This window comes from Monopterus albus, unplaced genomic scaffold, assembly GCF_001952655.1.
Source record: "Monopterus albus unplaced genomic scaffold, M_albus_1.0 scaffold41.1, whole genome shotgun sequence".
In the NCBI taxonomy this organism is placed as follows: domain Eukaryota; kingdom Metazoa; phylum Chordata; class Actinopteri; order Synbranchiformes; family Synbranchidae; genus Monopterus; species Monopterus albus.
Window position 1 is genome coordinate 1,899,923 of NW_018127921.1, and position 24,252 is coordinate 1,924,174.

Sequence of the window (24,252 nt, forward strand, 5' to 3'; positions counted from 1 at the left end):
TCTTTGACTTCTCCAGTGCTTTCAACACAATCCAGCCGTCACTGCTGAGGGGGAAGTTGGACAGGGCAGGTGTGGACCAACACCCGTCTACATGGATCATTAACTACCTCACAAACAGACCTCAGTTTGTCAGGCTGCGTGACTGTGTGTCGGACGTGGTGGTCTGCAGCATGTGGGCGCACCAGGGGACGGTGCTTTCCCCCTTTCTGATGTTGGACGTGGTGGTCTGCAGCATTGGGGTGCTCCAGGGAACGGTGCTTTCCCCCTTTCTGTTTACCCTCCCCACGTAACACTTCAAGTACAACTCCCACTGCTGTCACCTACAAAAGTTCTCTGATGACACCGCCATTGTTGGATGTGTATCTGGGGGATACAGGGGGGTTGTTAATGACTTTGTGAAGTGGTGTGAGGAAAATCGACTGGTCCTGAACACCAGTAAGACTAAAGAGATGGTTATTGACCACACAGTAGAGGCTCTGAACAGTTCCTTTAGCACAAGACTGTTACATCCCCAGTGTAAGAAGGAACGTTACCGCTCCTTCTTAGGTCGTTCCTCCCCACAGCAATCAGACTGTACAATACATCACTGCAGGGATAGGTTAGGTGAAAGTATGAGGGACCATGTAATAGTCAACTGAGGTGCAATACTCAAATCCTGGGTTAAAAAGCATGGTTAATGTGTACATATGTAAATTCTGTTCTTGATTATTCAAATACTTGATTCTGTCTATTTTAGAGTACTTGGAATTTATTTATCAGGATGTGTGTGTCATGCTTGTTCTCATGGTGTTATGTTGTTTGTTCTCCATTGCTGCTGAAACACTGAAATTTCCCCATTGAGGGATCAATAAAGTACCTACCTAATGGTGGTGTCACTGAGGCACCCTGGGACACTGCTGAGACATTACTGTACATTATGCGGTGATGGTCCTAATAAAGTCACATTAACAAGGTTTAACAAGTTTTTTCCCCTTAAATGTCTGAATGATGGTTCCCTCACATTTCTTACAGCCCTCATGACTTTACTGCTATACTTTTAGCCATTCTAGCAGCATAGTTCAGTGCATGGTTGCTTTGACCCAGACTGAAATAGCTCAACAACTATTGGATGTGACATGAAATTTTGTACTAACATCTTAATGACTTGTTTAGTTTGTCTCTACAACTATGGGATGGATTGCCATTAAATTTGGTAAGATCTTGCATTGAATTGAAATAACCCTAACTGCCCTGTTCAGGATAAGTGGTATAGATAATGGATGGATGGATTCCTTAACTTTTTATGCAATGGTTTGCCAGTTAAGCTTTACTTTGTGCTTAGTACTAATTAGCAAAAGCTAAACTACAGTGGTATATATGTTAACATTGTACCTGCTTAACAACTCTAACATGTTGACATTAGCATGTAACATCACTCAAAACATTGCTGTGCCCAAGTACACCTTCACAGAGGTTCTAGCACAGCTTTAGACTCTTAGTTTTGTTTTCCCCGTTAGCCAGAGCCAAGCTTCTCTTCCTGGCTTCTTTCTCACTGAGTTTAAAGTTGACCTGTCAGAAAGCATACTGATGAATGCTAGCCTTCCATGAGGACTTAAAAAGGTGTGCAAATCTGAGGACATCCTCTCCATCCATCCATTGCCTATACCACTTATCCTGAAGAAGGTCAGGGGGGCTGGAGCCAATCCCAGCTGTCACTGGGTGAGAGGCAGTACACCCCGGACAGGTCGCCAGTCTATCACAGGGCTGACTCTTAGAGACAGACAGCCACACTCACTCCTGGGAGCAGTTTATAGTCACCAATCAGCCTAAACTGTGGGAGAAAGCCAAAGTACCTGGATAGAACCCATATAGGCACAGGGAGAACATGCAAACTCCACACAGAAAGGCAGCAGGGTGGCTGGGGCTCAGACCCAGAACCTCCATGCTGTGAGGCAGCAGCACTACCCACTGCCCCACCATGCCACCCCCATCCTCTCAACAACAAAGGTCCAGCTGCTAAGACAGTTCAAATTTCATTTTCAGTCAGCTGGCATATTGGATTAATTCATGGTGGAATCTGGTGTCTATTATATCGTCCCATTGTGGAATAGCATTGACACTGACAGTCAGTTTTAATTGAGATAATGAAGGCTCTGTGATTCTTCATTACTTTTGGTTTCTGGTGCATAATTGCATTTCACCTCTGCCAGTTAGCTGGCTGAACTCTTCTGTCCATGTGTGAGAGAGAAACAAAAGGAAAGGCAGATGAATAAACAGATGGCATAAGAGAATGGATAGAGAGACAGAGAAAACAGCAAACTGAACAGAAGACAAATAGACTTAATTTAATTGTGAGGAACACTCTGGATGAATCTATTAAAGTTGTTCTGCATTGACCTTGGTGTTCCCTGATTGACTGCACAGAGTGAGCATAAAAATATGATGCTCCTGTCTCTTCCCCAGTGCTTGGTCAGTCAGCATCCATCTGCATGTGGGAGAATTACAGGCGTTTTCCACCAGTGTCGCTTTGAATGTGTAAAGCATGGCATGCAGGGATAGAAATATAACTTTATCTTTATCCCCTAAATGTATGCAGGGAGGTTTGATTGAATGCAGATCCACACTGTAGACTTGCTTCCAGTGACCAGTAGCAATAGCATTTAGGAGGAAAGGGAAAAACATGTTTGGAGGATTATTGCATGTTATTGATTCCTTATCAAAAATGCTTGGAGAATTATTGCATGTTATTGATTCCTTATCACTCTGTATATTATCTCATCTACATTGTAGTAAAATTGGGAAGAAATTACTCTGCTCTGTTGGACCTGCACCTCTGTACAGTCAGTTTGCTATTAGTGAATTTAAGCCATATATTATAATTAGGGGATGATTCTTGTAGCTTTCAGTTTCCTGCCTGTCTGTGGGGATTTAATCTAGTTTTTGGTGGTTTAATACATTGTAATAATTCAGCGCCCATCAGTGAGGGGGCGGATCATATGTTTAGCATAGTGTTAGCAATGCAAGTGCCATGGTTCTATGGATGGTAGTATAACTTGGTCACCCACTCTGGTCTAGACTGAAATATAACAGCTATTGGATTACGATACGTTTGATACAGACTTTAATATTCAACAATCAAAATGAATGACTGTTATCATGCCAACACGCTAAACTAAGACGGTGAACGTGTAAGCATTGTCACCCTGAGTATGTTAGCATTTCGCTCAAAGCACTGCTTCTGAGGATTTATCACAGCAGCAGAAATAGAAAGTTCACTGGGAATGTCCATTTGTCTGTATAGACCCTAAGTCATTTTAAAACACTTTGCTGTCTACTTTTTGTTCCTCCTATCATTATCACCTTTTTTCTAGACTGACAGTAAAGGAAATTCTTTTAACTTGTCCCTGGCATTGAGGTCCAGATGCCAGTGTCAGAACAGCATCTTTGGAGCTGGTACCGACACTTCCCTGGGAGGGAAGCTTGCTGAGTCAACTTTTTATGTGCATAAGCTTGGCATTATTGACTCGCCAACCAACATAATAAGTGAACAATCCAGCTAAAGAAGGACCTTCTCAGGTAACACACTTGAACATGACCTACTTACTTGTTTGTTGATTCTGTCTAGTCATCAATATCACTTTACTGTAACTCCCTTAATGTTCCTCTACACACACAAGCAACCCTTACCTCGTAGATTGCGTATGAAGTCCTCCAGTAACATCTTGCGGTCTGGCTTGATGTTGGGACTGTACATGTCGGTGTTGAGCAGAATGATGGCAAAGGCCAAGATGAAGATAGTGTCTGGGTTGTGAAATTGCTGCACCACATCAGGGTTGCACATGCAATACCTCTGGCTGTTGGTGTAAAGGAGGTAGAAAAAGACCAGGGTTAAAATGCTAGGAGAAAGAGAAATACTGAAAATGGTATTAAAGATGGGACAGTGTGTGAAGAAAAAGAATAAAGGAGGGTAAAGTTGAAGTAGAGGGATGAATGGTTATAGATGGGTCATGCCAGAGGGACAGTAGGATGTTAGAAGAATAAATGAGTACAGTTAAGAGGACTAAAAGCATCCTTCAACACACAAAGTGCTCATAAATGCCTCGACACAAGCTGAGCACGAGAGCCTCAAAATATGAGTTATGGCTTTATCTGTGCTTGTTGCTTCATGTGATGCACTTGGATGCCCCTTAGCAGCAGCGAACCTCAGCCCTTCTGAAGCGCAGTCTCTCTGTTTGAACACATTTGTCCCACTGGATTGGATGTCTACAGGGTGGTGGATTACATAGAAAGTTAAGTGACTGTGGGTGCAAAAAGCCAGTCTTTACCCCCTGTGATTTGTCATCAGCTTCTAATTGTTTTCCTTACCAAATAATCTCAAAAGTTCAATCCTGCACAGACTACTCAAAATGCTGAAAAAGTCTGCTAAGTCATTAGCCATAGTTAAACATTCTCTAACATTTATGTGCCTGGTTGCTGCATTTATAGTATTCAGGTTGTTATTGTGCCAGAGAAATATAAGGACTCTGATGCTTCACATCTCGGTTTTCTCAGGTAACACACTTGCACATAACCTGAGAACATGACCTACTTACTTGATTGTTGATTTTGTCTAGTCATCAGTATCACTTTACTGTAACTCCCTTAATGTTCCTCTACACACACAAGCAACCCTTACCTCGTAGATTGCGTATGAAGTCCTCCAGTAACATCTTGCGGTCTGGCTTGATGTTGGGACTGTACATGTCGGTGTTGAGCAGAATGATGGCAAAGGCCAAGATGAAGATAGTGTCTGGGTTGTGAAATTGCTGCACCACATCAGGGTTGCACATGCAATACCTCTGGCTGTTGGTGTAAAGGAGGTAGAAAAAGACCAGGGTTAAAATGCTAGGAGAAAGAGAAATACTGAAAATGGTATTAAAGATGGGACAGTGTGTGAAGAAAAAGAATAAAGGAGGGTAAAGTTGAAGTAGAGGGATGAATGGTTATAGATGGGTCATGCCAGAGGGACAGTAGGATGTTAGAAGAATAAATGAGTACAGTTAAGAGGACTAAAAGCATCCTTCAACACACAAAGTGCTCATAAATGCCTTGACACAAGCTGAGCACGAGAGCCTCAAAATATGAGTTATGGCTTTATCTGTGCTTGTTGCTTCATGTGATGCACTTGGATGCCCCTTAGCAGCAGCGAACCTCAGCCCTTCTGAAGCGCAGTCTCTCTGTTTGAACACATTTGTCCCACTGGATTGGATGTCTACAGGGTGGTGGATTACATAGAAAGTTAAGTGACTGTGGGTGCAAAAAGCCAGTCTTTACCCCCTGTGATTTGTCATCAGCTTCTAATTGTTTTCCTTACCAAATAATCTCAAAAGTTCAATCCTGCACAGACTACTCAAAATGCTGAAAAAGTCTGCTAAGTCATTAGCCATAGTTAAACATTCTCTAACATTTATGTGCCTGGTTGCTGCATTTATAGTATTCAGGTTGTTATTGTGCCAGAGAAATATAAGGACTCTGATGCTTCACATCTCGGTGTCTGAAAATTTGACAGCAACCAGTAATTATACCCTTGTGTGCAAATCCTAATGCAGCGCAATGCAGTCGGCAAAAAAACAAAATTTATCCTGCTTTCTGTCTTGAGTGTGCTCTTACTCTTCACAGAAAGATGTGGAAAAAATGACTAACCAAAAAACAACAAAGAGATGGTAAAAAGACACATGATAGATGGATTTGGCAGTCTTTGAATTTGCCAATTGCTGCCGTTTTTCAAACCCGTTATGCGTTTGTTACAGATCGCTAAAGATGCTATAACTCATCAGTCATTTTTTTGCAAGTTGCATGATCTTCATTTATGTCATTATTTTGCAAGTTGCATGATCTTCATTTATATTAACAATCATATATAGAGCAAGTGCACAAACCACAGTGCCTGTATGTGGATCCAGGATGAGTAAATAAGGATATCTAGATACTACACTGAAATGCAGACATGAAAATATAAACTACATCTATCTGCAGCACTGGGAGTTGACTCATATTTGCTTGTTCATTAGTATACTGACGCAGCAGATATGGAGGCTGCTGGCTGCTGTTCACTTTCTCCCCTCACTCTTTTTCATTGCTGCTTCAAATCCCCTTCACTTAGAGATTTCTGTCTTTCTGTGTGTGTGTGTTTGGAAGCATATCAAAGCCCAGCGGCAGGGGAGCTGGGCACAGAGAGGCAATGGCAGTTACACAACGCTGGTTATTTATAAACCTTCCTCCCTCTTTTTCTCCCCTTCCTCCGTTGCTTTCCCAGTTCGTGTCTCTTCACCTCCCTCCCCTCTCTCGCTCCTGATAACACGCAGAGCCAGCCTGACGCCCAAACATTACCAGTGCCAACCTTTCGGCCCACTGACTATGACAATGCTGGTGTTTCTCTTTTCATTGGGCAACTCGACAACTGTGACAGGTGGTGGTTACTCCAGAGGCGTTAGGGTAAACAGTTAGCATTAACACACAGTGCCACAGCTGCACCGCAAATTGTCTCCCTGTCGCAAATTCTGGCCTGAAATTACTTGCTGCCCCGACCATTCAGATGCAATGTCAACATTTTATTATAGCCAAGCAGAAAGGAAAGAATAAAACAACAGTGTGTATTTACTGGCGTGAGGCAGTGTGACTCAACTATTTAGCTCAAATGGGTATTAGAAACAATTCATGGTTATTTGTGTTAACCTATTATAAGTGTATGACTTCTCCAGTAGTCCTTGGATATAGCAGATGTTACTATATGTGTGCATGTGTGCCCTTCAGCATGAATGGCTATCAGTGTTGTCACACTAGTATATTTTCATATTCTGTTTTTGTCCAACATAGCTGTACAGTACTCCTGGAAAAGAAACAGGAGCCTGAGCTCATATCTAATGCAAACAATAAGTTCATATTTGCATTCAGAACTTGAGGTAGGCATGTTTCATGATCAAAAAACCTGGGAAGTGCATCTCAAAAACAACAAGACATTTTTGGCCTAGAGGTAATTCTTGAGTGACAGTAATTCATTTTACTTTTCACCCACACAAATATCAACACACCCAGAGTCACATTGCAGTAGAAAGTAAATGGCACACCATTAAGACAAATGAGGGTTATTTTGCATAACTTGCAGTATTCTGGTGCTTTCTAGCATCTGTTTTCTCAACACAACAATGTTTATGAATATCTGCAAATTTGTCACACACGGTCACATCCCTGATTCTTGCTTGTTTGTTACTGGCAAGTGACTCTTCCCATGTTCATTTCATTCTCGCACAGCACCCTCATCATGCACTGTGGTTTTTAATAATTTTTGATACATTTGGTGCTTGATTTTAAACAGGTAAACAAATCCAGGCTTCTAATTGTGTTTGGCAAAGGTAACGCTGTCACACAAATTTGGCTAGGATTGCTGTACTGTAAACTTCCCCAAATTTGTTAATCAGAAAATAACCACTAACATAATGTTTAAACTCACAAAATAATGTTGAATAAAATGCCTTTGGCCCTGGAAGTAAAGTGGGGCTGCTTACTATAAGCTAGTTCACTCAAAATGCTAATGTTTGTGGCTTATGCAGGAGCTGACAGAGTTTTTAGTCCATTCATTACACTTTTAACAGTCATTTGAATCCCATAAGAAACCATACCATATATATGGAAGTACAGCTAGATAAACCAAGATTACCACAGCAATTAATTGTTTTTATAAATACCTGAAGGCCTCAATAAGACGTTCAACCTTCTGAGCTTCTCCCTGGACACGAATGTGGGCCTGAAACTTCCTCAGTGCTTCATCCAGCTCCATGCCTGAAAAGTCCATCTCATCCACTACACAACTGTGGAGTACAGAGAGGCAGAAAGAGCAAGAGGAGTAGAAAGGAAGACACAGGAAGAAAGGAATATATTTCATCTGCAGCAGAATTCATTGCATTATGTCAGCATGATGACAGTGGCTGCCCCTTCAGTGGTGGGATAGGTGATCCTATGGATAGACAGCCAAGATAAAAGATGCAGAAGTCTTACTCATCTGCTTCCTGGTCACAGCACCACCCCGCTTACAGCAGGTAATGCCACACAAGGACACCAGGGATAAGACTAGGCCCTGCTATTTTCTCTGTGCCACAGCTGCCAACACACACACGCATGCAGTCCCTTCCGAGCAGAAAATCTTCCTATTACCTGACAACCCCAGCTTAATGACTAATTTAAAAAAGCAAAATATCCCGTTCAGTGAGTTCATAGGGGGGATAAATACAGAGCAGGCAATTTGTAGGTGAGATGAGGTTTGGAAGTGAAAGGTGACTTTGGAAATGAGTTTGGAATTTGTAAAGTTGTTCTTGCTTTGAAGTGAGGTGTTCTGTCTGGGTGCAAAGTGGAATGATAATCAAACAACAAAATTAGTCTCAGTCAAATCAGTATTCAAATGGCTTACTCCAACTAGTTGAAGCTAACCTGATCTTTGCATCTGTTCTACGCAGCCTAGTGGTTGTTTTGGACAGCATGTTCAAAAAAGAGATGATGCCTTAAATGGTAAATGGTAAATGGACTGTATTTATATAGCGCATTTTTCCACAGTGTGTTGCACTGGCCAAAGTGCTTTACAGGAGATGATACACCATTCACCAATTCACACACAGCATTCACACACCCATGATGCCTTAATACAGTATATACAGTATTGTTCAAAATAATAGCAGTACAATGTGACTAACCAGAATAATCCAGGTTTTTAGTATATTTTTTATTGCTACATGGCAAACAAGTTACCAGTAGGTGCAGTAGATTCTCAGAAAGCAAACAAGACCCAGCATTCATGATATGCACGCTCTTAAGGCTGTGAAATTGGGCAATTAGTTGAAAGGGGTGTGTTCAAAAAAATAGCAGTGTCTGCCGTTGACTGTACAAACACAAAACTATGTTGTACAAACGTTTTTGTTTCTAGGATTTAGCAATCCTGTGAATCACTAAACTAATATTTAGTTGTATGACCACAGTTTGTTATAACTGCTTCACATCTGTGTGGCATGGAGTCAACCAACTTGTGGCACCTTTCAGCTGTTATTACACTCCATGATTCTTTAACAACATTCCACAATTCATTTACATTTCTTGGTTTTGCTTCAGAAACAGCATTTTTGATATCACCCCACAAGTTCTCGATTGGATTAAGGTCCGGGGATTGGGCTGGCCACTCCATAACATTAATTTTGTTGGTTTGGAACCAAGACTTTGCTCGTTTACTAGTGTGTTTGGGGTCATTGTCTTGTTGAAACAACCATTTCAAGGGCATGTCCTCTTCAGCATAAGGCAACATGACCTCTTCAAGTATTTTGACATATGCAAACTGATCCATGATCCCTGGTATGCGATAAATAGGCCCAACACCATAGTAGGAGAAACATGCCCATATCATGATGCTTGCACCACCATGCTTCACTGTCTTCACTGTGTACTGTGGCTTGAATTCAGAGTTTGGGGGTCGTCTCACAAACTGTCTGTAGCCCTTGGACCCAAAAAGAACAATTTTACTCTCATCAGTCCACAAAATGTTCCTCCATTTCTCTTTAGGCCAGTTGACGTGTTCTTTGGCAAATTGTAACCTCTTCTGCACGTGCCTTTTTTTTAACAGAGGGACTTTGCGGGGGATTCTTGAAAATAGATTAGCTTCACACAGACGTCTTCTAACTGTCACAGTACTTACAGGTAACTCCAGACTGTCTTTGATCATCCTGGAGCTGATCATTGGCTGGGCCTTTGCCATTCTGGTTATTCTTCGATCCATTTTGATGGTTGTCTTCCGTTTTCTTCCACGTCTCTCTGGTTTTGCTCTCCATTTTAAGGCATTGGAGATCATTTTAGCTGAACAGCCTATAATTTTTTGCACCTCTTTATAGGTTTTCCCCTCTCCAATCAACTTTTTAATCAAAGTACGCTGTTCTTCTGAACAATGTCTTGAACGACCCATTTTCCTCAGGCTTTCAAATGCATGTTCAACAAGTGCTGGCTTCATCCTTAAATAGGGGCCACCTGATTCACACCTGTTATTTCACAAAATTGATGACCTCACTGATTGAATGCCACACTGCTATTTTTTTAACACACCCCTTTCAACTAATTGCCCAATTGCACAGCCTTAAGAGCGTGCATATCATGAATGCTGGGTCTTGTTTGCTTTCTGAGAATCTACTGCACCTACTGGTAACTTGTTTGCCATGTAGCAATAAAAAATATACTAAAAACCTGGATTATTCTGGTTAGTCACATTGTACTGCTATTATTTTGAACAATACCATATAGAATGTAGTGGTACACAATAGGAAACACTGAGGTACGTGCACGTGCATACATACTACATTAAGATAAGGTACTGTGAACAAAAAAAGTTTAAAATGTTAAGGAGGTACTTGTATTACATTGTTTTCAATGTCATATAGGGCACAGATGATTTACAAATCACTATTTTCAGTTTTAATTTTGATTATACCATCCCAACTTTTTCTTATTTGGGGTTGTACACTACTACTACCACAGCTACTACAATTGCTGTACATTTAATACCACTACTTCGGTCACTATTACTCTAACTACTACTGTTACAGCTGTTACTGTTTAGCAAATTCTACTCACAGTATAGTATAAAAAGAGCACTCAGAGAGCGCATGTACCTCCACCAAGGCACAGCATTCACGCAGATGGGTCCCTTGTGAAAAATGAGATCCAGAAGAACACAAAATGTATGCTAAAATCCTTGATCTGGATCAGATCCAGATCTTCTTTTAGGGTAGATAGGCAGTTACGTTGTGCATCTTACCTGAACATTTCAGCATTTTATCTTCATTATAGGCCAAGTTATGGCAGAAAATATGAGTTACATGGGGGTTTCAGTGTTAACTTCAAATGGCTATCAGATCCAGAATCTCAATCAGATCCAGATGAAATTTGGTCTGGTGATAAACATTGCCACCCTACATACTTTACACATACATCTTTTTCTATCACAAACACAACAATGTACTGAATGATGTAACTTCTAACACTCAGCTTAGAGAGTTAAGTTAAACTGAGTATTGTTGTCTGGGGCCATTTTCAACACAGTGCTCAGAAAGGTATGCATATAGACAGTGAGCCTGACTTGATTCTCCAGCTCTCTTGACTGTTAAGCCTCTGTGATCAGCCGGTTCATGATTCATGTCCTTGCAACACCACCTCTCTCTATTCCTCCCCAGCTGTCTCTCCTTGTTTATATAACAGCAGATGAGATGCTCTCTAGCCAAAGTGCATCAGTCCTCTCCTTCCCCTCCATTTCTTTCCTATATACACTCAGACATAAAAACGCATGTACATATACTGTAATCGTGCATACACTTGTTGATCTGTATAGCATATGTAGCAGGGAAATAGACACATCTGTCTCTACAGCATAGCTTAAATTATGTTTTCAAAGCTCTGGTGGCAGGTAGACACGTACGCATGCAAGAAGAAACAGCAGGCCAGATGGAGCCATATTTTGAGCAGCCAATGAGTAGATGACAGACTGAAAACAGATCCCATTTTTCCTACTAAATAAGTACACTATATTATCAGTAAACAAGCCGTCAGATTGCCACATCTTTTGGAACCCAAATCTATAACCGCAATTTGGCTTAACTGGCTTGAGACATTTTAACTATTGTTGTTTATGCTTGAATAAATGTGAAGCGAATGAGGCACCATAAGGAAAGGAAGAAGATTCAAGCATACAAAAGGCTAACAACAACAACTCAACCCAAACACAAATATAGATACACCCTTCCTATACATGCACACACAGAAGTCACATGCTTTCACACACTGACACACACATCGGGGCTTGGTACAGTAAATCACCGTGAATGATTCTCACATTAGACCGCAAACTTTTCAGCCTCCCTGCTGATTTACACTTCATCACAAGTGCTGTGACGCGCACTCTGCACTCTGCACGCTGTCATGTCCCTCTTCAACATCACTTCCGCCACAAGTGCTGCTATGTGACAGCACTTTTGGAAAATGGAAAAAATAAATGTGTACTTGGCCTAATGTCGCCTGTGCTGCTTGTAGTTTGAAGCCCTAACAGCAGATGAGTGACCTGAGGTCAACAACTTGGCACAGTGCTATGTCATGTTTGTCTGACCTTGCGACGAATGAAAGTGCATTCTCAGTTTGATAACTTAGACAAAAGGGAGGGTCAAAGAAAGTTCTGCACTACCTCCTTTGGCTGATATGCAAATTTAGAGGTAATTGGTGAATTGCAGGATGTAATGGAATAAAAAAGACAACTACTGAGATAAAGTAAGGAAGGTGTTGAAAGATGGAAATGTCTGTGTGGGAAAGGGAGAAATTCCTCTACAGTTTCGAAGCAAGTAACTGCAAGCAGGTTAATGACCTTGAATGAAGCTTACAAGTTGAGGCCAGTCATGTGTGTGTGCGAGTCTCTTATTGGATGAGTAATATTTATCTCAAGATTTAAAAATACCTCATACATTTCATATCTCTGGCAGTGTAGTTCTGGAAAAAAATGTCTATTGGCAAATTTATGCAGCTTCTGTGAATTATTAAGATTTTGAATTATTATGTGGACAAAATATGCCTGTACACAAATACTACAAAACCTTCAAGTTCGGCTTGATGGCTTGACATAAAATAAAATAAGGTTTACCACATAAAAGTCAGTGTACTAACTATGAGGAGCACTACTGTGAAAAGTGTGAAACTATTACTATTAATATCAGTCACATTATTGGGGCTGTAGGATCCAATGTTTTGAAGTTTGCCCCATGCTTGGGTCTAAATGTTGAGCTATCACAGAATAGTTAAAAGGCCAGATCTGGTCTCCAGGTTGCATCTTGGGAAATGTAGGAGCTAATATTTCTGGGGTTAATCCCATTCTGTAGGGCAGAAGTAGAGAAACTGTGTCAAACACTAATGCTAAGGGTTTAAAGGACCTTTATTTATATACTAATACTACACCTTGTTGGCTGTTCTTCTGATGCTTTGCCATTATCTGGCCTTGTAAGACAATAAATACACACAAGCCTGGGATGCTTATATACAACAAACATAAACCCCATAGCACTTTATCTCATACACCTCAGTACAGTACATCTCCTGTTCCAGACAGTGAATATTATTCTGTCTGCAGTGGTGGTTTAGTAATTCAAAGATGGCACTAGTCACAGCCACAGGAAAAATATCAAGACCATGAGCAAAATTTTAATCTGTTCTGCTGAGATGGTCTATGAATGCTCAAAAATAATATGCATATTATCAGATGACATCTAAATTGCTTCTTGTTTCTTATTTCTTGTCTGATAGAATAACATCAGTAACAAGAAATGTGTTTTTAATATTAATATGATAAAAGAAGCTAAGGCGCAAAAATGGCAAGAAAGGTTTTTATTAGATTTTTGTCTTATTGGCTTCTTTCATTCTTCTATAAAGTCAACCTAGATTTATAATTTGGAGACTGAGATGAGGGAATATTTGCTGGATCATAACACTTCACTGTGGATTTGTTTTCAGTTGGTTTAATATAATGAAATGTCAAAGTCTGCAAAGCTTTGACATAAGTGGATAGTGAGGTCATAATTTTGGTTTCACATTTAGATTTCAGAAATTGTGTTACCTCCAAGCTTGGGCTCACATATCCACAAGACTTAGAAGCACCATGTTGTGACTATTAAAGCTGAGTATTTTCTTTGTGATAAAGCCCCTGCAGAATCCAGTCCTGTGGCTTACCCTGAACCCTGATTACCCAGACAATGGAGAGATTACCAAGAAGAATCACCTTGTAAGGAGCAATACAGTATCTTAAAACAATGTCAGGAGATAATGTGTGCTACTCACTCTAGGACATCTCTGTTGAAGGGCTTCTTACTGTTGCCAAGGAACTCTCCAATCATCTGTCGGCTCAGGCCCTTCCTCTGTAGCAGAAAGTGGGCTACGCCAATGGGCGTGTCCGGGATGAAGCCTCGTGAGATCAGGAACTGGAGGCCCTTGTCAGGGTTTCTGAGTCAAAAAGGGGAAAAAATGAGTCAAAGGAGGGGAAATCTAGCAGTGCTTTAAAGCTCTGTGACTTCAGCATTACAGTACGCCCTGCATTAGACATTCTCAACCAATGGGTCGTGGCCCACTGGTGGGCCTAAGAGCACCATCCGCTGGGCAAAGGAATAATGGGCTACTGCAAAGGGCAAAATTACAATAATAATAATAATAATAATGATAATTTATGAAGCTAGGCATTTACTAAATTTGCTCAAGAATTCATGTAAAAGAAAAATCAAATTAAAATTTGCAATTTCAATAAAGATCACAAGGCAAATTGTGATATGGGGGTGACTATGGGTCAGTGGGTAGAGCAGTCGTCTCCCAACTGGAGGGTTAGTGGTTTGAATCTCAGTGCCTGCAGTTCACGTGACAAAGTGTCCTTGGGCAAGACACTGAACCCCAAAGTTAAGATGACTGCCTCATCTCTGTACCGGAAACAAATTCCTTGTGTGTAACATACTTGGCCAAATAAAGGTGATTATTATTATTTATTGCTATTAGCTAGCTGGCCAGCCAACATTTCCTCTGATGCAGTGACACAAAATGGATCAGTTGAAAAAGTGATGTGGAAGACAACCCCATGCCAGTAAAAGCTCCAAAGTGTGTCCTACATATTGGTGTGATACGGTGTGATAGTGTGACTGCGCAGATGATTTGTTCTTAACATACTTAACCACAGTTAGCAGCAGTAGTAAGTCAATTTGTTTGGTTTAATAGTATCTGGGTGCAGCCAGGGTTTTCTCTAGCATAGAAAGGCTTAGGTGCAACACCTGAGGGGGGCAACAGTGGTGCGGTGGGTAGAGCAGTCATCTCCCAAGCGAAAGGTTGAAGGTTCAACTCTCGGTGCCTGCAGTCCACGTGTCAAAGTGTCCTTGGGCAAGACACTGAACCTCCAAATTGCCTGTGATAGTGGCGCATGTGCACGCAGCACCCTGGGGCCCCTCACCTCCAATCAAAATTTCATTGTATGTGTTACAACAAAATAAAGCTTCTTCTCTAAATGTTTTTGCAGAGTGAGTGCCTAAGCCAAATGAATGTAAAAAAGTGCTTTATCAGAATGAATGTAAAAACAAGGGTGAGTTATATGTGCTGGAAAATAATAGAGAAGTGACTTGATCTCTAAGTGAAATTTAAACTAGCAACAAAAATGACCTGCCAGTCAACAATCAGTGTGTGGATGAATGTTTGCATGACTTGAGGCATTACAAAGCTAACCAAACAGCTGATTGGCTATGTCTCTGTACTGTCAACTCAGGATGGTAGTTAGAGCCATGGATAAGGACCGCCTCCACAAAGACCCTGCTAGTGATAATAAGACAGAAATAAACTGATGTACTGAAGTAACAAGGTTCTTGGTCTGGAAAGCAGTACTTGTAGGTTGGGTGCTTACTGAGCACACCTGCATGATGTGGGTGGAGACTGCTAGAAGGAATGAAACACACAGGGCTAAATCTCACCTGTATTCATTCCCGTCCAACATCCATTAACAGCTATTGAACACCTCACCACTGCTTTGTGGTTTCCTAGTTATGGTATCTAATACTTTGATGAATTGCAGTCACCTTGAATTTGTTGTTTAATAGTGTTTTATGGTTTCACAGCTGCTTCTAGCAAAAGCCTCACAGGCCAGTGTGAGTAGTCTGTTTACCATCTACATGTCTAAACAATGAGGTGTTTTTCTATGCTCATGACTTCATAAAATATAAAATATATGTTTTCCACAAAACATTGTTTTCAAAAACATCCCCTTGCCTATGATCCCATTGGAAAGCAATTTTCAACTGACTGCAGGACAGAAGTCACATATGTATAATAAGCCAGTAAAATCATAACTATTTTTAACACTGTTAGACAGAATAGATGCTCTAGGGAGGCTACCTCATTTCTGCCACAGCTCTCCCTTTCTAGCCCGCATACAGTGTTTAAATCATTGCCTTGATGTAACAGAATGGTGTGTGTGTGTGTGTGTGTGTGTGCGTGTGTGCCACCACTAATGGGTTTAGTAAAGCGAGGGCGGTACAGAGAGGAGGGGAGGATAAAGGGCATGATAGAAAGAGGAGGCTGGAAGAACACCAGAAAGAGCAGATGTGCAGGAATGGGAGAGTGAGGATGATGAGCACAGGCTGGACTGCCTGAAAGCATCTGTTCTGACAGCCTCAACAAACTCTCAGCTTTTAGCCCTTTCAGCTGGAGACGATGTCTCGCCAAATGAATTTGGCAGATTTCACTCATTTGATGTTTGCCCAATAACAGATGGATCACACATGGTGATTATTATTCATATTCAGAACTTGATGGAGGGGAGGATGAGGCAGGAGATGCAAGATGGACAGATTCAAATGAGTGGCGCAATAAAAAAAAAAACCTTTCACATCAGGCAATCTGACACTAAGTATGGCTTGTTTGTTCAAATGATGAAAACAACTCTGACCTCTTGTAGCCATGTATATAATGTCCATAATTTTGAAGGTGGAAACTGTAGCATTGCTATGTTGCAAAAAACTGAAAAGACTTCAGTTTAGTTTGTCTGGCCTTCCTCCTACTGCAAATGCATACATACTTTTAAGCTGTTATGACAGTTATGTTTTAATAGGTTACGTGACTGTCACTTGGATTATGTTCATAGGCAAAGAATAAGATATGTATGCAAATCAGGGTGGAGCAGGTGATGTGGTGCTGAAGTCAGTTCTTAAAAGGCTGAAGTGTGAATAGAGAGCCAGAGTACATCATGTAGAGACACATGCACAAAGCAGGGGGAGGGATGGCAGAGACGGTGTCAGACAGGACTCAGATGCTGTGCTAAAATGGCATCTGCAAAATAAACTGCTACATGCCAACATATCTTTCTCCCTCATACACACACACTTCTCCTGCCTCCTTGCTGCATGCACACATTTGTTTTTGCATCACACTGGACTCTCATCTCATCACAAATGCCACCCTCCTCCACCACCTTAATGTCCATTTTTATTGGCACTCTGTTTTTCCACTAATAGACAGATGTGCACAGTGGCTGTACCTCAGAACCGTGGTTTATGGCACTTACAAGTGCTTAACTGTCAGCACAGCATGTTGCCTAGTTCTCCAGATGCACACATTTCTGTTCCATTACTAAGTGGCGAGAGATTGATGGCCAGTTAGCGCCCCTGACGCTTCACAAGCTTGAGTCATTGCACTGATATGGTCTTTCTGTTGCAAAGTGTTGTTCTTGTCCATCAAGTCTGCTTTTGCTGAGAGGGCAACCGAGGGAAGAAAACAGTTATGACTGCACTTCCTTTCCTTGGTTAAGAGTGTTGGATCCTAACCCTTTCTGTCAGAACCACACTGGAGCCCTATCAGATGAAAAGTTCATCAGTGACTGATGTTCAGATGTATTCATTTGCATTTTAAAATTACTTCAAACTGGATATTGTGACAATATATAATTGAACTCTCTTTGTTTAGATAGGTTTATATTTGTATTACTACCACTTGGAGTACTGGGAAATTTCAACTATTTGTCCATTACTTTTACCAGGCTATTTAAAATATTAAATAATCAGTTTTGCCATTTTATGAACGTACCCATTATTATAAGCTATTTCACCATCTATCCTTTATTTTGATAATTCCACCACCTGTTAATTCATAATTTCTTTGTCTATCTCAACCATGTATCCATTACTTTATCTAATAATTGCTAGGTGTTTGAATGGTTATTCATTTTAGGGTGTTTTTCTTCCTACTCCCAGTCACAGCACATTATTTAGCTTTTAGAAAGTACAAAAATACCCCATGGGGTACAAGTACTGCAGGTTGTGAAACAGTGTTGGCTGTTAAAAACTTTTTAAAAAATTAGGCTGGTATTGTTTTATTGTTCTGATTGTGAAAAGACTGAAATCAAAAATGTGGATGTTACTATCTCTCAGTTCCTAACTACTTGTCTGTGGCAAACCCTGTATTTTCTTACTGAGAATTTGTAGTAAATCTTTAAAGAGAGATCGGAAATATTTGGCTCCATTTTTATTAGCACACTAATTTCCTAAAACAGCTCAGTGTCATTTTAGCAGCCATTACTCAAACAGGAAATAATGCATTTGTTTGGGACAGTGTCCAAATGCAGATTAATGAACATTTACAGTAACAGTATTCACAGTATGTACGATTGACTCTAAATAAATTACAGTACCTGTGTTCATCATAATGAAGTAATGTGAAGGAACAAGCTACTAGGCTAATAGGCTACACACACAGTAGTTGTTACAAGTTACAAGGATAAGTTTGTTCTTGATTTTGTTCTCTTCATGTGCCCAGCCTTACCCTTTAAATAACAAGTACAGATGAGAGTAAACTGGTTTTGGGTTTCGTGAGCATTCAGAAATGTTTCCTCTGTTCACCATCTGGATTTCAGAGGTTGTAATTATGTACCGGGTCATTTAGCACTAAGGGCAGAATGTTAATACAGGGAAGGCTTGTGTATGCATGAACAAGAACAAACTATACATACCAATTTATACACACTAATGTAGAGCTCAGTGCTGACGTCAGGTTCTTCCTCTCAAGAGGCTCAGCAGACTTGGATCTGTGAATCTGCTGTGTTAATTAGCCAACTGACATATGTATTCAGATCTGTTTTTCTCTCATGCACATGCTCTCTTAACACTTACAATAACACCTCTAATATAAATATCTTATGTCATCTTTTCTTTAATTCATAGAGCTCTGGTGGCGCTCCATTTTCATGCATGACATGTTCTACGTACACCGTGACCTGCTCCGATGGCTAATCAATGCCTTCAATACACTAGAATGTATGAGGGAGAAAAGTGAATTAAGGACATGTCCAGCTGAGTAGTATAAAATAGAAAAGTCATGCACACACAAAGAGAAATCTTCTCAGGAATCGGTTGTTCATGTCACACCTCATCGCATGCTTTTCTTTTTGCCTGTTCCCCGTTGACAGTTTGGTACCAGCTCCCTTGTGTGTTGGCATGTTGGCAGTGTCCTTGACTCCCTCCTCACAAAATATAGTCATTGTCATTCCAGCCACACTCAAGGTGGAACCTTATCAAGTGGTCTCTCTTTCTCCACTTTTTCCTCCAACTACCTTTTTGTTTCTCTTTCAGTTCCTCTCTCTCGCTTTTGCACTCAATCATTCGCTCTTCTCTTCTTCATACATACACGCATACACACAGACACACAAAAAAACTTCAGACTTTTCCTGTTTTTTACTTTTTCCCCTTTATCACACCTCCTACTAAAGTGGCACATAGACCACCTGCTGCAAGACTAACACACACTCATACTTACTCCCACATTACTTTACGTGTGTTCGTGCATATGCGTGGGCTTTGTTGTTGGCATGATCAAACAATATCCAAGTTTTGGTCCATAGCAAACAGCTCTATTTAAGATGCAAAGGATACAACAGTGCAGTTAGGGGGGAGGATATGAACTGGTGGAACTAATAAGCCTCAAGCTCGACTGAACGATTCAAACCACCACTGCCACTTTTTTATTTTTATTTATTTATTTTTGTTTTCCCTTCCACATTTTATCTCTCTCTTCCCTTGTAGCCAATTTATTAAAAGTCATCTTATCTTTTAAAGTGTTTGAAGAAGGGGTGTGAGAAGAGGGAACTGCAAATAGGCAGTGAGGGCTAGGAAACCTGTCGTTTTACTTAAAAATTGCATTCTCTGACATCTGCCATTTCTCTATTGTCCTGCTATAATTTATATTATATGCCTTTGGCAGCCATGGCCAAAGTGGAGCGGGCTGAGCACATGCTGTGTCCCCCAGGCCAGAGCACCAAGTATGGCAAACAGACGTGGGGGAGGAAGCAGCCAGCCAGGTCACTGCTAGAAGAGCAGTTGAGTGATGCAGAGAGGAGTGCTACTGCTGTGAGGAACTGGAACACATCGCTTGCAACTACCCAGCCCCTACACCACAAAGCCCAAGACCCCCAGACAGCTTATCTATGCGCAACCTGCCATAGCTGAGGGTTGGCCACCTGGGCCGAACACATAGATTATACCTGGATTGTGAGGTGAATGGCACAAATTCCATGCTTTGGTGGACACAGGGTCCACCATCTCCCTCATGCACCCAGGGGCATTTCCGGGGTCGGAAGGGCCAAGATCCCGGAAGTGGAGGGCCACAAAATGCCGCATCACCACAGTCTCTGATGAGAGTGCGAAGATGTGGGGAGAGAGGGCGCTGTTGTTGAGCATCAGTTTGGGCTGGCCAACATTCAAGGTTCATGTATCATCGGCCTTGACCTGCTTGCCAGAGGTCAGAGTGCTGTTGGTATGTGTGTGTGAATAAAAAGAGAAAAAGACAAGTTCTAGTCTCTCTACCCTTCTTCTAGACCAGCCAACATTACAGTGTTTTGCACTTTTCCTGTGCTGATTTTTCTCTCTGCATCTCCCTCCAGTGTACACTACTTCCTGCTCCTCTTGTGTTCAGTGTCATGCTCCAAAAGTGAGGCAAAGTTAATTGCTCTTCTTGTGCCCTTTTATGAAACTGTAAAGCTTGGCTGTAAACCAAAAGATGTTGTGTGTTTATAAGCTTCAGTCTTATAAATTTGGATGAGGTTGCTTTATTAGGGCAATTTCTTCACTAAATCTTGTAGTGGTTTTGCACCCATGGGAATGCAGTTTTTTTTCACTGCAAGATATTATGGAAAGAGCTTCTACAGAAATGGTTGAGGTGGCAGGGGGAAAAAACCTGCTTGGACTGAAATGTTAACAAATTTTTCATCCCAGTTCCCAAAGTGCCAGTTCACACAGTGCAGAAAAACTTTTAATTACATTCACAGCTCTCAGCAGAATGACTAATGAGAATTTTAGGCTTTGTGGATCGTTGCCATTATTTTTTTTTTTTAGATTCACTCTTCATGTTGTTACCCAGCTAATCCATCAGTGGTTGTACTCAACTTGTAATATGTGAGTGAATCTACTTCATTTATTTGAATATGTTGGGTGCTTAGGCCCTTTAGGGTATGCTGCAGGTGAAAAGCCAATAGAAAATATGGTACAGTAAATCTCCATATTTAATATTTCATTCCTTGTGAACTATTGGTTGCTCAGCACATTTTCAAGAGTCGTGTACAAACATTTTTAAGTTCATCATACGTGTTATGTCACTATGGCTGTGATGCTGTGGGTGGGTCTCGGTGGGCCTGGGCCCTCCAACTTGGAACCCATGTCCACTCAATCACAAAGTTTCCTTTTTAACACATAGGGTTAAAGCTGCTCATCCAATAGCATACAGTCAATTTTGTCGTAAAGTAAAACATTTGTTTTGCCTTTCATCCAAAGATCTTACGAGCCTCCTCTGCACCAAAACTGTAAGCCAACTGTTCACTACATTACACAGTACAGTATCATACATGCTAAGTATAGTGAAACTAAGCATTTCAAATTTTTGCTAAATGACACAATGAGGACTAGGATGAAACTACTGCCGACTGTTTTAAGCAGCAAAGAAGCGAGCATGGTGGCTAGCTCAGACCTAGCAAATGACTAGCCGACAGCATCCACCTCTTCGGGTACTAAGAAGGGATGCACTTCAACAAATCTACACAGCAGATTTAGTCAGTGCTGCCCCCATGCACTGTTGTTACTGGTGATGCTTTTTCTTCCTATCTCTTACTGCCATGTAACCACCTTGCACCTGTCTGAAATGCATCTTGGGAAGTTCTTATCAGGTTTTGACTGTGCCACTCTCCACCAGGCAGTATGAGGAGCTGAATTCAGATAACTGGAAAGCTGCAACCAGCAAACTTAAAACAAGCTTTTCAAGACAGAAAGCATGTATTTCTTCTGCTTACTTTCTGTGAATCCACAGAGGAAAATGCAGTGGAAGTTGGAAGGTGGTAAAATAGTTACCGAGAATGTGGGTTCTTTGACACAATCATGTCATACAAAATACAGTATCATATAAACATAGTAACCAAATTTATGCATGCCAAGCCTGTAAAGCTTTGAATTTCTGGACATGTTTAATAAGTGTTGTCCAGACTATTAAAGTACCCTTCTGTTTTGCCCAAATGATTTACTGCATGTTCATGGTCAACCAGTCTGCAGTGATTGAAAACTAGTTACAGGAAAGCTTGTCCTGATTTTTCAGTCAAATTAGAATAATCTAAACATGAAATCCAAGTGTACTAGTTACTCACACATTGAAGAGATTGAGGCCAATGCGGTAGAGGCGTTTTCGCATGACGTCAGTGGACAGCGTGGGTGATTTACAGCTTGCGGGGTTCTCACAGTGGTAGCGTGGCAGGCTGAGGATCATGGCCTGCAGTGCCTCTTTGGAGGAGGCTTCAGATGTGGACCGTGCCTCTGTTGATGTGCTGCTGCTGCTCATCTGCTCTGAGCTGTTGTCTGCTGTCTCTGAGCTACATCGCTTGACCTCTAGGGGCTCCACCACAGTAGAGCTCCCCAACAGTACAGCCTCCTGTGGTGGAGGGGCATGAGGAGGTTCTGTGGGTGGTGATGTCACAACAATAGTCTCCTTAGGGCTTAGGGGTGCAGCCATCTTATCCAAAGGGGTTAGGGAGGGTTCCTCCTCCTCCCTGAGCTCTTCTTCACTTGGAGGAGGAGCTGGGAATTCAACATCCTGCTCACTTCCTTCTGTCTCTGACTCTGACTCTGGGGGTGGGGGAGGTTCTTGGGGTAGTGGGGGTGGATCTATGGGTTCATCTGGGACCTCTGCAGGTGGAGGAGGAGGTTCTTGTGAGGGGCCAAGTGGGAAAAAGTCTGGTGTGGAGTTTGTTGTTGTGGAGGTGGTTGTGACAGTGGAGGAGGCTCCTTGTTCAATACAGCTGCTGAGAGTGACAGATGTGGATGTCTCCATGACTGAAGATGAAACACGAAAGTTCTGGCTGTCAATCTGCACAGTCACATCCCTAAAGGCCATCATCAGTTTGCTTGCATTTCTCGACAGTTCACTTGGGTCCACTGGGGCTTGATGAGTGGTTGAGTCTTCCACACTACCTCCCTCTCCACCAGCTCCTGCTCCTGCAGCAGCAGCAGCAGCTGCTGCTGCTGCATTGAAGGAGTCAACGCTGAACTGATACGTCCCAGCTTCTTGCAGTGAACACATGGTCTTCAGAGTCCAGTTGCTGAGTGCATCATCTATGGACTTTGCCAGTGACTGGACCTGTTCAGTGAATGAATCTTCCAGGTCAGTCAGGGTGCCACCAACTGTGGCAGGCAGAGATGGTGAGCGCACCAATGGGATGCCTGCCAAGTTACAGCCTTCTGCCAGGGCCCGTTCAGCAGAGAAACCCTCTGTGTTTTGCACACGGACCTTGCGCAGGGAGATGCGTCGAGGAAGACGACTCTCCAGCAATGAATTGCGGATCTTCTCGAAGTTCTTGCTGAGCTGGTACTGGCGGAAGGCAGTCTGGATCTTGCAGGCAGCACGGCGGGAGATGAGGTGACCACCATATTTGTGCTCTAACATTTCGATCTAATAGAGAGATACAAAACAAAAATAACAATTTGGTGTAACTTTTGTATACTTTGGAACATATATATATTTATAAATGATGAAAACTTGCAGAACAAACCAGATATGCTAGAAAAATGCTCACAAGGTCAAAGAGGACTCCTTGACTGTGACTCTCATGATCCCATGTATCATGGATGCTTGTATTTGAGATTAAAGGTGCATGCATGTCATGTCACTCCATTGTTTCCCCATTTGTAATATTCTTGTCTGTGTCTCTGGTATATGAAGGATGAATATTGGGTTTGCAGTGTGAAAAAAAAAAACAAGCGGAGGGCAGTTGAAAAATGATTAAGCTGAACAGTGAAAAAGATCAAATATATACAGTTCCCAGGAGATGAAAGAGGTTGTAAAGCCCAATTTTGGGGAGTAGTAGTCAGTTATTAAAGTACTCTAAATAACACTTTCCTCAGATGGCTCTGTAATTCTGTTTTGCCAGCTGGCCTTGTGATGTGTGTACTGAAAGTATGTACAGTTTGGTCAAAGCCACAGTTTCAAAGAGTGAACAAAGTAAAGCCTGACTCATGACATTTAGACAAACTGTTAATTTCCTCAGCAAATAGAACTCATAATCTCAGCGAATTCCAGAGAGGTCCTCCAAGCATCTTTAAGTTGTCTGAAGCTGAACACGCCATTAATCTTGCCTGTGAAATATTTGCTCAAATGCTGTGGGAAATAGATAGAAATGTAATATAGCCATCC

The 24,252-nt window shown here is 41.5% G+C and overlaps 1 protein-coding gene across 3 annotated transcripts in view; it reads right to left on the bottom strand.

Moving 5' to 3' along the window:
• The window catches only part of iqsec3a (IQ motif and Sec7 domain ArfGEF 3a), a 96,575-nt gene that overhangs the window by 18,055 nt on the left and 54,268 nt on the right, over positions 1–24,252 (bottom strand). For all 3 annotated transcript variants that reach the window (XM_020599508.1, XM_020599506.1, XM_020599507.1), the window contains 4 exons: positions 22,214–23,511; positions 13,855–14,016; positions 7,704–7,826; positions 4,655–4,821 (listed from right to left, as the gene is read on the bottom strand). In XM_020599508.1, the coding sequence (XP_020455164.1) occupies positions 4,655–4,821; positions 7,704–7,826; positions 13,855–14,016; positions 22,214–23,505 (1,744 nt within the window). In that variant the 5' untranslated portion in view covers positions 23,506–23,511. The remainder of the gene's footprint in view (positions 1–4,654; positions 4,822–7,703; positions 7,827–13,854; positions 14,017–22,213; positions 23,512–24,252) is intronic.